Source organism: Homalodisca vitripennis, chromosome 6, assembly GCF_021130785.1.
Source record: "Homalodisca vitripennis isolate AUS2020 chromosome 6, UT_GWSS_2.1, whole genome shotgun sequence".
Taxonomy (NCBI): domain Eukaryota; kingdom Metazoa; phylum Arthropoda; class Insecta; order Hemiptera; family Cicadellidae; genus Homalodisca; species Homalodisca vitripennis.
Window position 1 is genome coordinate 32,055,107 of NC_060212.1, and position 15,763 is coordinate 32,070,869.

Below are 15,763 nucleotides of genomic sequence, written 5' to 3' on the forward strand. Positions count from 1 at the left end.
GGAAATTTCTAGCTTAGATGAATTTGTGCTTTTTAATTGTATCTACATTGTAACCACAAAAGATACTGATGAACACTTAATTAAAAACTGTAATGTTTTAATGAAGATACTATGTTAATTCTTTTTGTTCATCAGATAGTTATCACAGATACAGAAAATACTCACATTTAAAAAAATCCACAATCTTAAAAAACTATTTCTATGTTTATAATCATGAATATCCCTCCACTGAATAAGTTTTGTACTTATACCTAAAAATTATGTTTAAAAGTAGGCTAATTTAATTATGGATTTGTAATTTTCCCATTTGTATTAGGGTATTATGAACAAAAATATATCCAGAACGACGGTGTATAATACATGTGATCTGTAGAAATGGGCAATGTAAATTCTATATTGAACTATCAAAAACATGTAGAAATACTTTTAAAACACTAAAACTTTAACAAATCAACTTTATGTGTGCAAAAGCAATTCTTCATTGTATTGAGATTTTGCCCATTAGAATAAGGTTTAAACATACATTCACAATTCATAAAAGAAAAGAATGAGGATAAAATTATTACAGAACTAACAGATAAGGTTATTTAAAACAAAAGACAAATTTTGTTTATTTTAAACTAAAACAAAATAATAATAAAATATTACTTGTAACAATACAAATAAAAAAATGTTACAATTCAAATTTAAACTAAACATAATATTTATTGGCAAAATCATATTACGTTTAAGAAATTTACAAGAAACATTCCACATAATGAGGACAAGCACATTCAGATTAACGTGAACTCATATCATTATTTGACATATTATGTACTATTTTTGTACATTATTTATAGACAGCCAAAACAATAAATATTGTGTGATATATTTAAATAAAATTTTTCCACCTCCAAAAAAAACTTAAGTTCCTGAAAGTGCTTAAATGAAATGCCTTGCAATAGGCAAATTTCTAAACCTAAAGAAACAAAAATATAACGGAAACACTGAGAAAGTTACATGGCTAGATCAATTACACTGACAATGGTTTAATAAAATCATCTTCATCATATAGCTTTAGTTTGAAAAAGTGAAATAATTTATGTAATACGTTGTTTTCAACTAGGCATACACTCTAAAATTGGTGGTTGGAAAAAAATACTAAAACAACTGGAATTCTTTGCTTAATCAATTCATATTAATCTACATATTTCCATTTTACTGTGCGATTGCATTGTTTCAATTCAAAAATAAAATATAATTAATTTAAATTAATTTTGAAAATTCCTTCATAAAATTCAATTTAAGGATAATGCACATTTAAAAGTTACAATAGAGTAACGTAGCTATTGGTGAAAGGATTGATTCTACCCAAATGTTGAGTTTAGCAACGTTTCACTTTCCGCTTAGTACAGTGTCTGAAATCTGAGATTGTCAAAGACTTATAAAACTGTTTTGGACTTTGCCTATTGCCATGTGTTTAATGACAGTAAAATTCATCTTGATTCTTGACTCCTAGAAACTGTCCAAATTCGTCTAAAGAGATCCAAAATTGTCGATGATGGAGATGTAAAAAATTAACTCGTTTCAATGTCAGAGACACGTAGACTACAAAAAAGGTCTGTCTGGATTACCTAGTAGCCATCCAGTGTAACCTAGATAAAGAGGTATTCTCACTGTCTCAATAGGTGCTCAATTGACTACACAAGTCAAGTCTCTGACGATGTCAGAATTCAGACATTCCACACATAGTGAATGAAAGGTAAAATGAAGCTTAACTCAAAATTTACCATAAAAAAGAATATTTTAATTTTATTTATTACATTTCTGTAATGTTTATGTTCAAAACGACACAAAAGTAAACACAATGATGTTGGTATTAGTTATATTTATCTACTGTATTTTTAATGAATCAATTTCTTAAAAAAACATTAATTTTAAATGCCTAACCTACTATTGACATAGCTTAACTGACCTCTAACATGAGGTAATAGTACTCGAGGGCTTTAGAATAACTTTTCATGCCGGCACAGCCATCTCCAAGCGACTCATATAGAGACTTTTTGGTGGCCAAATCAAAGTCTGGAGTGTTGAGAAGTTGCTCCTCGAATCGATTCACTGCTGCCACTGCGAAAAAAATATTTTTGTTTTGTTTTATTAACATTTGTAACAAAAAAAAGATGAAGATATTTAAATTCTTCAGTAAACTGTGTTGTAGAAAAAAGGAGGGAACAAAAAAATTTTGCTCTACTACGACTGTCTACAAAATTGTTTAATCTTGATAAAGCAATATTCCCAGATATATCTTAGCTATAATTTTATTGACATGCAAATTCCACAAAAGATTTTGATCAATTTCCAATGCTAAACATCGCATGCAATCAATTTCAATTTGGTTATTAAACTGAAAATGCCAGTGAACACGACTGCTTATTAAGCGTGTTCCATTGTATTTTACGAACATTTGAATATAGATGAACGTACCAGTTCTTAATTTCTTTTCAACTTCTCTGCGGTTTGCAGTGTTTAACTTGTACGCTTTTAAGAGGCACTGCTTAGCACCTCGAAAATCTGGCAAATTAAAAAGCACCTGAAACAAAATCAAAATTTTAATTAAACAATAATGAATACTTACTTTGGAGAAACCACACCTATAAATCCACTATTCACTTATTTCGTTAAGATAAATTGATAAAGAACCAGTAAGAGATGTGATACTTAGTGTGAGTTACAAATTAAATAAGCAAGAACAACTGATATTTCATCATTAATGCCTTTCTCGCAGAAAGAGAGAGAAAAGAAATAATACAAGGTAAGAACACTTAGATGAATCTTACTGGTTACCTACCAATTTCTCCTAACATTTTGCCTAAAGCTTTCTAATTACTCTTGTTTACTTATTTGACAACTTTCATCTTTCACAAACTCTTTGAGGTATCGCATGTATTCAAAAGAGGTAGCCATAGGAGTCTTTTTAGACATTGAAGGTGCCTTTGATAATACAGCCACTCAGGCGATTATCAATGCGGTCTCGGGACGTGGCGTTTGATGGTCAGGTGTGTGACTGGATAGGGGCCTTGCTCACGGACAGGGTTGTTGTTTTCAACCCTCATGGGAGCAAGTGTTAGTGCAAAGGCTACGAGGGGCTGTCCGCAGGGCGGCGTTCTCTCTCCTCTTCTGTGGAAACCTGGTTGTGGATGACCTGCTGAATTCTTTGAATAGCAGCGGTGTCCTTTGCACAAGGGTATGCAGATGATATTGTGATTCTTTGTGAGTGGCAAGTTCAACACAACAATCACGGAACTGACCAATGCTGCTCTGAACATGGTGGGAAACTGGTGTGATAAGGTTGGCCTCACCGTCAACCCCACCAAGGCTGCCGTGGTTGCCTTTACCAGGAGGCGACAGATGGAGGGCATTGGTCCTTTTCTATTTAAAGGCTCACCCGTTGAGCTGAAGCCTGAGGTCAAGTAACCTGGGCGTGATCCTAGATAGGGTTCTAAACTGGGGACCTCATCTAGAAAGGGTCATTGCCAGGGGTAAGTGGTCTCTCTAATGCAATGCAGACGTGGTGACTGTGATAGGTGGGCCCTGGGGACTGAAGCCGAGGCTCTTGTACTGGCTTTATGTTTCCGTGGTCAGACCTGCACTAATGTACGGAGCTGGTCGTATGGTGGCCAAAAATGGAAGCCAAAACGGTGGGTAGCACGTCTGGCAGGTATCCAAAGGATGGCCTGCCTCGCTATCACAGGGGCCTTTCCTAGTGCGCCAGGCGCGGCTCTGGACTGTTGTCTTAATCTCGCCCCCCTGGACATTTTGTCATTCGAGCTATGGCCAGGAAGAGTGCCTACTGTCTTCAGCAGACGGGATTCTGGTCGGGCTGCAGCGGTGGGCACTGCAGAATTAGCACTCTGATACAGGAGGATGTTTTGAATATGATCTGATCAGATGCCACAAAAGTTTTCCCTTTGACAAACCCTTTAGGATTATTTTGTCCTCAAGGGATGATTGGTCAGAGGGGAAGCAACCTCTTCCACCAGCGGTGCTCGAATGGTACACAGACGGCTCTAAAACAAAAAAGCGGCACAGGCGCTGGAATTCTGGGAGTGAGACCATGTAGGGAGCTGTTGTTCCTATGGGTCCGTATCCGACAGTCTTTCAAGCGGAGGTCGCAGCCATTATGGAATGTGCTCGTGAGAATCTTCGTCTGCGATATAGGGGCAAGACGATTAACATTTTCACGGACAGTCAGGCAGCGCTGATGGCGCTGGATTCTTGCGCAATCAAATCCAAACTGGTTTGGGATTGCTATCAGACCGTTTCCTCCCTTGCCAGAATCAACAATGTAACCGTTTGTTGGGTTCTGGTCATGAGGGGATTTCTGGGAACGAAAGAGCTGATGCCCTGGCCAACCAGGGCTCAGCAACAATTATGACGGGCCCTCAACCATTCTGTCTGCGGTGTTCCAAGGTGTGAATCCTCTAGGGTTGTCTCGAAATGGATTCGCGCGGACAGGGGTGGCGAGTTTTTTCCCAGGAGGACTTAATAGGTTGTTTTTCGGCGGTTTGTTGAACTGCTGAAGTTGTAGACTGGTAGTCCTCATGGTGTTTTCGGGGGTGCGCAAAAGGCCCATGAGGCTTAAGTGCACATGGCAGTAGGCCGCCCCCAAGGAAGAAAAAAAAAAAAAAAAAAAAGTCTTTTGCCATTATTTTTCCAATGTAGAAAAAAAACAATATAAACTTAGCAAAAGTAAAATAAATTGGAATTTTTTCACGTTTTCAGTAAAAATCCAAAGAAACAGGTTTTAAAGGACTGTGAGCTTAGGTATTGTATAAACAGTGTCGTACAAACAAATTTTTACAAATAAACATAAAAATACGTGTATTGGATATGTATATACATATATTGGATTTACGTGATTCTCTTTTGATTACATGATAGGTTAGACAGGTTACTCAGTGGCACAACTATGGGGTGTATTAGGGGAGTAGAACCACAAAGAGCTCTAAAAATATATAATGGCAATCTAGCTTGTTTGAAATAAAACAATTAAATGTAGTTTGGATTAGGCCTATCTAATTAATTAAAAAGTTAGATTTATTCCATATCCTGGCACATAAAAATTTAATTTATGTTTCTTATTCCATTTTTACAAACCTCTGATTTAAAAAACTATTACGCTTAAAGACAATTCCAAAAAATAAACATAATAATTGAGACTGTATAGTCAATCAATGTTATGTACGTCTGCAAATATCTCAATTGTAATTGTTTATGCATGTGTGATTTTAAGTTTCATTGTTAATATTCAGTTTTTAAGTGTAATACAGAAGTTTGATTTTGTGACATTATTTTGACAAGACATAATAGAGTTTTAATGTCATTTATTTGACATAATAGATTTCATGATGGAAAACTTGAATCCTTGAACTTAATTCCTTTTTTATAATAAAAAAGTACAGACAAACATAAATTTTTAACATTATTTATTTATAGAAAGTGAAGATTTGAACCTATACGGTAGTAATTATCCGTCTAGACTAATTCCAAATCATGCAAAAAAATAACTCAGTCTCTTTGCTAACATCAGCTTTCAGCAGTAACAAATCGCAGATGTGTTGGTTCTTGTCTTGCAGCCGTTGTGCGGCATTCATGGCCTTGTCGAAGTTCTCCAGGGCTCGAGCATGGTTAGACTGGTGCTGGAAGAGGCAGGCTAGCGAGTTGTAAGAACGATACAGGATCTCCCAGATGTCCATACTCTTGCATAGATTGATTGCCTGCACAAGAAATACACTAAAATAAGAAACACTAAGTACCAAAACAGTTATTTTAAAGCTGCGTCTAAGCTGAAATTTATTCATATTGTTCCATGTAAGCAGGAAAATCATCAGTAATTCAAAATGGATTGTAACATTTTTGTTTCTGCACTGTTTGCTATAACCTAGATTCCTTAAAATTAAAGTGAATAAAACTTATAAATTACAGTAATTCACGGAAAATAACATACAATGGCTTAGTGATTGTAAATGTCAATATATAAACTAAAAAAAAAAGAGTATAAAAAATCTTACAGCAGAAAACAAGTTTAAAAATTCATTATATTTAAAAACTTTTGTGTGAAAACGAAAAAACAATCCTTTGATTTACTTATTTAACTGCAACTGACCTGAGTATATGCTAAGCTACTGACTCAGGATGATAAAAAATTAATGCATGTCTGTCCGCAATGTATCTCGAAAACGTTTGAAGGCACAGTTTGTACATTTAACTCACAGGTTGTTTTTTTTTTTTTTTTTTTTTTTGTACCATAAAAAACACTTATTCAAAAGCCTTCTAGCAAATAAATCCGATTGATCCAGATATTAATAAGATAGGACTGGTATTGAATAGAATTTTATTCGATAATTTGAGATTTTAAATATTAGTATATATCTTTGTATGTCTTGTTTGTTTCAGAAAAACTTTGTAATATAAATAAATAAATCCTGCAGACATAATTTAATGTCAACTGAACCAGTGTCACAATATTTTTACGTTATGAATTAATCAAAAGTAAATTACAACTGGAATTCTTTTTACGAATTCAATTATTTCATCATTGATGACACACCAAGATTTGAAAAAAATAAGGAGATCTAGGACATTTCATTTACTAAATTATCATTTGAAAAAATAAGTTTAAAAAAAGTGCAAACGATGGCAAGTTTGCTCGTTTACTGACCCTGTTGAGGTAGCTGACACCAGCGTCGGCATCACCCTGTTGCTCCGCGATCAAACCGAGGTTGAGGTACAACCGAGCTTGCATTTCAACCAGCTCCTTCTTATTCACATTACTCAGCCTGAAAACAGAGACGGAAAATATGTCACAATCATCATTTCCATAAAGCAACGTCACTACACTTACACTTTGTCTTTCAAATCAGTTACCTGTAATGATACAAGTTAAAGAGCTACTATTTCTTTCACATGGGAGAAGAAGCTGAGAAACCTGTCATTGTGGAATCCCCCGATAGGGTTCACTTCTGGCTGATTTCTACCTTCCAGTTTAATCCACTCTGCAAAAACCAATGTGTCACTTAAATCTGGGCAACCTTATGGATGCCCTGGAGTGACACATTACTAACCGTAAATGTCGAGATTCTGGGGTGCAAGGGTAGATCGATAGGTCTAGTCTACTGCAGGGGATGACTGTTGGAGTTGGTGAGGCTCCCTATATGTTAAGGGCTGTTGCTATTCTACACATAAGGCTGTGCCACCCCTGCCTGCTTTGACTGGCGAAGTTCATACAGAGCAGACTTCCCCTTCTTCTAAAGATACATGACTCAAGATTAATGCACAAAATCATTCCTCAAGAATCTTAACAAAGGTGGCCCCTACCCCCAACTTTAACAAACCAGAATATCCTGTCACTCCGGAAGCAGCACAAAAGACCAAGTAAAATTTTTCAGCTTCTTGTCCTAAGACAACAAAAAATCTCTCATTGCACTCAGTCCTGAAGAATCTTTGCGCTTACTTTCAGTGTGAATGTATAATTACACAAGTAAATAATGAATATCTGATTGAATGACAAAAAGAACAATTGATTGAATTTGCTTGATTTAAATACAATAAACCCTGCGTATTGAAAAGATTACTTACTTCTCACAAACCTGGAGACTCTGCAGACAATATTTCTTGGCTTTTCCGAGCGTATCTTGCCTCTCGGCAGAATCAGGATTAGCAAACGTATCAGCTTTTATCAGGTACATGTGGCCGAGGTTTGCGAGGGCTCTCTGCTCCTCCACCGAGTCATTCTTCGACCTGGCCAATTCTGCAATCACATATCTCATTATTATCTTAGTATTTAATGAAGAGGAAAAATTATATAAAAAATTAGAGTAAGGATAGGATGGAAGCCACAATACAGAATCCTGTTATTAAGGACCCAACATATCCTTCTTAAAATTGTGTTGTTGTCTGTTCATTTGTGCAATAATCCTCAATAGAAAGATCCTACAGACATGAAACTCAGTATATAGGTTCCTCTTTGTCCAAAATTGGAACTTTTTAACTCTAGTATGGTCATGATGAATAATATATGTAAATATTTTGATGAATTTAAATTCAGTGCAGTGATTTTTTGACTTATTTGAAAAACATACTTTTAATTCTAGCATCGTACTTTGAACTAGACATTGTTGTGAATTAATGATTGGTTTAGTGTAGGAGATCCATTTTCTGTTTCATTCAAGGTTTCCCACTTTGGATCCTGCTCACTCAATGTCTAGCATTATTAAATGCTGAATTATAGGAATTCATTTTATACAGTTTTATTATTTTTCTCTAAATTTACAGAAATCTCCCTTATTCGGTTTCTAATTATGAGAAATAGAATTACAGATGGATTTACATTATACCAAGTTATGGGGAAATCACAGGCTGTGGGAAATATGTGTGTTATCCAACTGGCAAAGAATTTAAGAATTTCAAAACGACTATTGGTACATAACAATGTTTGTTCTGTGTAAATTACGTCCATCAATGGATTTAAGATTTATTTTTTGGAACAAAGCTATGTGGTTTAATACAACTCATTCCACCACCATTTTAGAAGACATTCAAAACGTATTGTAGCATAGAAGAGAACTTTCTAAAAGATCTATTTTTTGGAACAGAATTATTTATTTACGTCTCTTTCTATCAGCATTTTGGAAGACATTCAAAATGTATCTTAAGAAAGAAAACATCCGAAGAAAACTTTTAAATACTTAAGAGTAAGCATAAAATATTATAGTAAATGGGACGTTCCAATTAAGTAAAATATAGCAGAGGTTTAAAGAATAATCATCCAACAGAAAGCCTAATTTTTTTATGTACCTAGAAAAATACATTTACAATTTTTATGTTTATTTTAGATTTATAAAATGTATACTCACCTAAATACTTCAACTCGTGTTTTACGGCCAAATCATACTTCTGCATGCTGCTATACACTTCACCGATCATCCTGTGGGCAACTGCCACGTTGATAGTGTTGTTTGCCGCTTCGGCTGCTCTTTTTGCTTCCTGCAACATTTTACAAAGTACAGTAGAGTAAAAATAGCAAATAATAATATTAAACTGTTGGGTTATTCCATATGAAGTCATCTAGGAGGTGTAACCCACCATCACAGATTTTAACAAAATTTTATAAGTTTATTCCATTTATAGACATTAGATAGTTGCCAATAATTTGGCAGTCCTTCATTGATTAGGTCAAGAGATATAATTTCTTCGTTTCATGAAATATTGCTATTTTTGTAGATTAACATTTTCTGTGATTTTCTTTCTCAAATGCTCATTTTTATTCAATTCTTTTTTTAATTTGACCATTTTTCAGGTTTTCATGCAGTTATTAAGGATGTAATTAGAGTTTAGATACTAATTTTCTTTAGGGAGAGAGCTCTAAAGTAGAAAAGGCTGATTTTCGAACAAAATCTGACATGGTTCTACAAAAAACGCTCATGACTAATTTCTGTCACTGTATAACCTGTTAAAAGTATTACCACTGGAAAGAGAACAGTAAGAGTTTTAAAATAGTGAAAAGGGTGTAAAATCAGTGGGCTTTTGAGTTAGTTAGTTAAAGGAAGTTACATACTATCAAACTTAGCATATACAATTTTTGGTGTTATGATGAATAGTAAAGCATGGTTAGATAAAAAAAATTATTTCTAAGATCAATCATATAATGAAACTACTTATTACTTATTCCCTAAAAATATTATAAGCTTAATTATAACTCACTAATTTGTAAATGTAACACAATTTACACAATTAACGTCTTTATTAAACTTTCTTTAAAAAAAAGTCAAATAAACCATGAACACAATAAAAAATCTCATAATTTTATAAATACAATTCTTAATTTCTACAAATTTCCTAAATACAATAAAAATTAAAATTATATAAATATGCATCATCTCTGTTGTAATCCTAATAATATTATAAATGCGAAAATGCCTTTGATTGCTTGTTTTGCTTTCAACCGTAAACTATTCAACTGATTGTATTGAAATTTTACATGGATATTCTTAATAATGAAAAATCCCATCTTGGTCTCTAAAATTGTTATATTAAAGTTGTAATATTAAATTAAAGTGTTACACATAATCAACTGTAATGTGGAAACATTATGTCAAGACAGCACTATTTTATGTTTATTCAATAAAACCAATATTTTAAATATGTTTACTTTATAGTGTGAATGCATAGAGTAAGCTTGATAGTAACAACACTTCTTATTTCAATCTTCATTATTGCAACCACTGTTGAGCACACAATTATATAATAAATATCCACATAAGAAAATTGATAGTTTTAGTAAAAATATAATGAACTATAAATTTGAGCAAATATTAAGTATGCAGTGCTTGGTAAGTACTGTAATGCAGATATAAAAGACAAAATTACTATCTAAAAGCAAACTCAACATCGGCATCAGAAATAAATTCACTCGAACCAGAAATGCTCATACACAAACACTGAAATACTTTATTACAAAAATATTATAGGACTCCATCGTAGTATGGAATGGATGACAACCGTCATAATGTAAGAATTATTAAAGTTTGTTGATATTACTGATGTTGATTTTAATTTTTAATTTTCAATAACAGTATCTACATGCATTAAATTTAGAAATCTATACTGTTTTGAATCCATCCTCGCTACGAAATTATATATAGCTATAAATATTGTTTCTCTGAGTAAATTAGCAAACTCCAATTTGGCGTTGGTAATATAATATATTTGAACTAGAAACGCTCTTAAAAGTGCAAAACCTGAAGTAAGAATTACTCGCCATTTCACTTAACTGCTGATTCTCTTAATCACAATTAAAAATGGGTACATGACATGATGATATATTAACTCCATATCAAAAATACCTAGGACCCTATCACATTACATCATAAGTTATTTTACTAAGAAAGCTATGAGCTACGACTTTTGGTCTAAAATAGTTCATGTTTTACTGAAATTATGATCGCAAATACCTAAAAATACTTTCTGGAAGTGGAACATACTCTTTTCAGAATTCATAATTCAGGTTTTAGATTGTTATAGCTAATGTGGTTAATGTAAACATTACTAAAAACAAATTTCATCTTGATGAAGCCACTGAAATATTGAACTGTGCTTAAAACTGCAGATTTATTTCAAAATGAAGTTTATTCCCATCACTGGATACACATCAGTTGTACACTTTATATACACAAAATATGAAAGTGAATTAAAAGAAGCCTGACTCATTTTCATATCTGAAACATGACGTCGCTATTGTAAAATACAATTGTAAAATTGTATCCAATAAAAACAATTGAATATATCAATAATGCATTCCCAGATGTTAAAAAAGTTCAGTATTTCACAGATGAATGCAGTGCTCAACAAAAAAACTTCAAAATCATGATGAAGCTATACCATCAGAAAGGTTTTTTTTTCATTCAAGCCATCATCATTTTATGCCACCAGTAATGGGAAGATAGTTTGTGATGGCAAATGGGGGGAGGGGGAATTTAAAAGAACTGTAACACAGAGAAATGTGACAAAACTCTGTGCTTTAGTAATATCTGGAAACCACTCTGTCCGTATCTACTATTTATTATTAGATTATGTAAGTAGGTAAATACATACATTCGTATTATACATATGAAAAAATTAGGTCAACATTTACGAGTGCTCACATGATCTGAACTTGAATTTAGGTATTAATTTGAGGGAGTTATTATTTTTCACCAGAAATGCGGGGGGGGGGGAGGGGTGGCCCACTCTAATTTGTGACATTTCCAATCGGTACTCAGATCACATGCCAGATCGTTCAACTTCTCCATCAGATGATCTGTCAGGTGATCTGAGGTTGGGATAGCACCAATCCTTAAAAACACTAATCATAGTTTAATAGAAAATAGTAACGTAAAAACCCTCGGTGTAATATTTGATAATTCATTGTCTTGGGTATCACATGTAGAATCTGTTTGTATTAGACTGTCCAGAGTTATATTTTTGTTCAGATCCCTTGTGAACATTGTTCCAGAGAATTATGTAAGAACAGCTTACTTTGGATTCTTTCAGTCTGTGATAAACTATGGCCTAATTCTATGGGGAAATACAAATACAAAATAGCTGTCATGTTAATAGGATATTAGTGTTACAGAAAAAAGCTTTAAGAATAATGAATAGGGCAACTTTCAAAGAACATTGTAAACCATTATTTATTAAATGGAAGATTTTGACTGTGATAAACTTGTATATTTATGTATGTTTATTGTATATGAAGAAGAATTTTAATTTAGGTTTAGTTGTACATAGATCTGATGTACATAATCACAATACAGTAGAACCCCTCATATCCGGCCTCGGTTTTACCGCACCTCGGTTTATCCGGCCACTTCCCGGAAGCCAATATCGAAATTTATTTACCACGGCTTACAGACGCGCAGTTGCACGCACTAGTCTCCCACGACTCTTGCGTTATTTTGGTGTATCTATTTGTTTACATTTTCCTGTGTTGTCCTCAGTTGAGCTAATAGGTTTAACCTGTAAACAGTTCGTTGATTATTTCCAGTGCGGTTAGTACAGTACAGTACAATTGTTTTTTTTCGTCAAGTGCTGTGAACTGTAGGTTGGTTTATCCGGCTGAATCGTTATCCGGCCAAGGGCTCGGTCCCGTGGTGGCCGGATATGAGGGGTTCTACTGTACCAGAAATCAGCTCCAGTTAGATGTGCCATACCGTAGGTTAAGTAAATGTAAAAATAGCTTTTATATTGTAAGTCTTAACATATTTAACAAGTTGCGCAATTGAGGTAACTCTTAGATTTCAAACTATTTAAGTTCAAATGTTATAATTGGTTAAGCTTAAATCCTTTTTATGATTTAAATGAATGTTTTAGCCTTAGATCTGTAAATTTGTAAATTTTATCCTTGTAAACTCTGTGAATTTTTAAATCTTTATAACTTTTTATAAATGTTTTAATTTTTAATCAAAATACTGTACTGTTTTGTATCTCATCAATCTATATGTTGATGGCCATTGACATTGTCTATTGTATGTACTGTATGTGTTTTGCTTACAGACAATAAAGGTTTATGACTATAATATATATGTTATATAATATAAAGGTTATATGACTATAAAGGAAATGCCCTTTGCCATCAGTGAAGACTTCAAAACCATCCCGCACTTCTGGCGAAAAAAGAAACACATCCCTCTCAAAAGAGATAGTACTCAAATTCAAGCTCAAATCACTTGAACCCTCTTAAAGATTAACTTTAACTTTGTTACTAGCAGTAACGTAATTATGATAACCTAATCTAAACATGCGTTTTATTGTGTAATAACAAGTAGTAGATAGGGACAGAGTTGCCTCCAGATAATACCAAAGTACCCAAAATTCTAACAAAGCAAGCAGAACAAATTGCCAGTACATTACACATATTTCATTTTTGTGCTATAAAGTTTTCTCTATCTAGCTGGGGACGTAGTGGAACTCAAAAGAAACTAATGAGTCGATTTGTTACAGAGAAGACAAATGATGGAACAAATTAAGTTATTATTCATGCCTTTGTCAAAATATGAAATAGCTGTTAAAAGAACAAATACATACACCGATGTATATCTAGAGTAGAACTTTATTAGTGGACAGATCAAAAATCGAATTGTATTTGAGCCATAAGTAAACAGGTGTTACATGTTTTTACAAAGCAAATCCATTCTAGAGACAAGAACATTCCGCTGGACATGCTATGTAGAATGTTTTTCTGGGCATGTTATGGGATACCTCTCGCAATAAACTTTGGGAATATATAACAAATTGAGAGCGACATCAAGATAACATCATTTTCAGGAAGAAGATTAATTTCAATTAACGTATAATGCATCTATTAAAAATGTAATAAATGATATATTGTAATACCTTGTATTCTTCGAGGGCATTCTCAAATTCTTCTTTACTTGTGTACAGCTCTGCTAATTCTGAACATGCTAAAAATAGTTCATCTAAATTTCCTTCATTGATAGCTTTTTCTTTTTTCTTCCTCCATTCTGGAAAAGAAATTGGGTTCACAATAAAACAAGAGAGCATTGAATACACTGCAATACCTTAATCAAATAATGAAAATAATAATTGTGAGCTATTAGGATTTTTTTTACTCATTTTTAATGTATTTTTTATTTTATTTAGTTAAGCTATTGACTTGACCACATGATATCTGCATGCTGAAACAGCCAAAGGAAAACTTACAAAATGAATAAACAGACTAGGCTATGTAACATTTTTCCTAACCCTATTATCTATAGGATGTGAATAAAAACAACTGTAAAATAGACAAGGTAAGAATCCACCACACCATGTAACTTGTAACAGGCTTCGCTGCGGTTGCATGTAAAATTTTACATCTACAGCTATGTTCAGTACGGTCACATGTTAAAATATATGATTATGCTCAGTTTGTTTACAAATTTATTTATTCTGCAATTTTCTCGCTTCTATCAAAGTTACCCACAGGACAATATAAGTGTTTATACACGAACAACCAAATCCCAAGAAGTAACATGCACTACCAATTGAACTCAATGTCACCTCTTATAGAAATGAAGCTTCATACAAAATTTCTAGTCTATGGGTCTGTTTTTTTACGAGGTTTTGTGCAAACAGACAGAAATTACATTTTTCTAGCCCTTAAGTGATACGTTTCACTAACGTTCAGCCAACTTGAGTAAAATATATGGTACCGATATTCTACTTTGCGCAACTTTGTTCTTTTCATCTTGTTTTAAGGTTTTTTTCACAGTCTGATTTTATAATATAATAATCTGTTATTTAAACAAGTAAAAACAGAATTAGTAAATAAATAGCCTAGACTACAATTGAGCATTAAGGTCTAATTATGATATATTTAAGTTTGTTCAATTTATTTTAGTATAAGAACCTTTTTTATATAAATTCTGAGGTAGGCTTAGGACATTACGAATAACTTTAGCCTTAATATTGAAAAATAAAAAGTTGTTTTGTGATATAGTAGTATCCCTGATAGGCACACTTCGAGAGCAGTTTATACATTTTGTTTGAAATATAATTTTTTTAAGTAATGATGATCTGATTTTGTTAAGTTTAAATCCCTGCAACATGGGAAACAAACTTAAAGTCATGTAAAGGCTTAATTTTAAAACAAAAATAATTTGTAATTTAACAATGTTTGTGTCTCGACAGAAGAATAACCATACATAGGCTATTGAAATAGAGTTATACATTTTAAAATTATTATTTCTAAATATCTATATAGAAACCACACAAGTTTCAAATAATCCTATCTTGTGGTAGCAAACTAACAATAATTTGTGCTATACAATTTTTTTTTAAGTAAACTTAATTTATTGTAACATGTAAAAAGAACCTAAATTTTAGTTTGAAAATCAACAATATTCTAAAATTATTGAACGTATCCACTAAATTCTCGCAATGTTATCTTTCACACCTAAGTTTACTTACTTTGGAACGACATTGTGTTTCAGTTTCAGTTCTACAACTAAATTATAAAAAGATACACGAGCAGTGAGAGGACATTAATTAAACTCCTAAGCAAAGATAAAATATGCAATGATCAATGGCGCCACATTTTATTATAACTTTTGTATCACAACTTCTGATCTAACATCATGATCAACCACTTCAAATCCTTCCTTAATTCCATTATTTTCTTTGAGAAAACCCGGCAACGTTTCTTTCGAAGTTCTCCCTCCATTTTATCATCTCTTGGTGAGTGTTG

At 33.1% G+C, this 15,763-nt stretch overlaps 1 protein-coding gene across 2 annotated transcripts in view; it reads right to left on the bottom strand.

The window, feature by feature from the left end:
- LOC124364213 (tonsoku-like protein) overlaps positions 1-15,763 on the bottom strand; it is a 61,989-nt gene extending 46,226 nt beyond the window's left edge. The window contains exons 1-8 of one of the 2 annotated variants that reach the window (XM_046819529.1): positions 15,487-15,763; positions 13,912-14,039; positions 8,895-9,024; positions 7,618-7,789; positions 6,701-6,818; positions 5,565-5,756; positions 2,464-2,569; positions 1,955-2,106 (exon numbers count right to left, since the gene is read on the bottom strand). In XM_046819529.1, coding sequence (XP_046675485.1) covers positions 1,955-2,106; positions 2,464-2,569; positions 5,565-5,756; positions 6,701-6,818; positions 7,618-7,789; positions 8,895-9,024; positions 13,912-14,039; positions 15,487-15,499 — 1,011 coding nt within the window. In that variant the 5' untranslated portion in view covers positions 15,500-15,763. Of the gene's footprint in view, positions 1-1,954; positions 2,107-2,463; positions 2,570-5,564; positions 5,757-6,700; positions 6,819-7,617; positions 7,790-8,894; positions 9,025-13,911; positions 14,085-15,486 lie in introns of those variants that run through there. The other variant, XM_046819528.1, reaches the window with a different exon arrangement.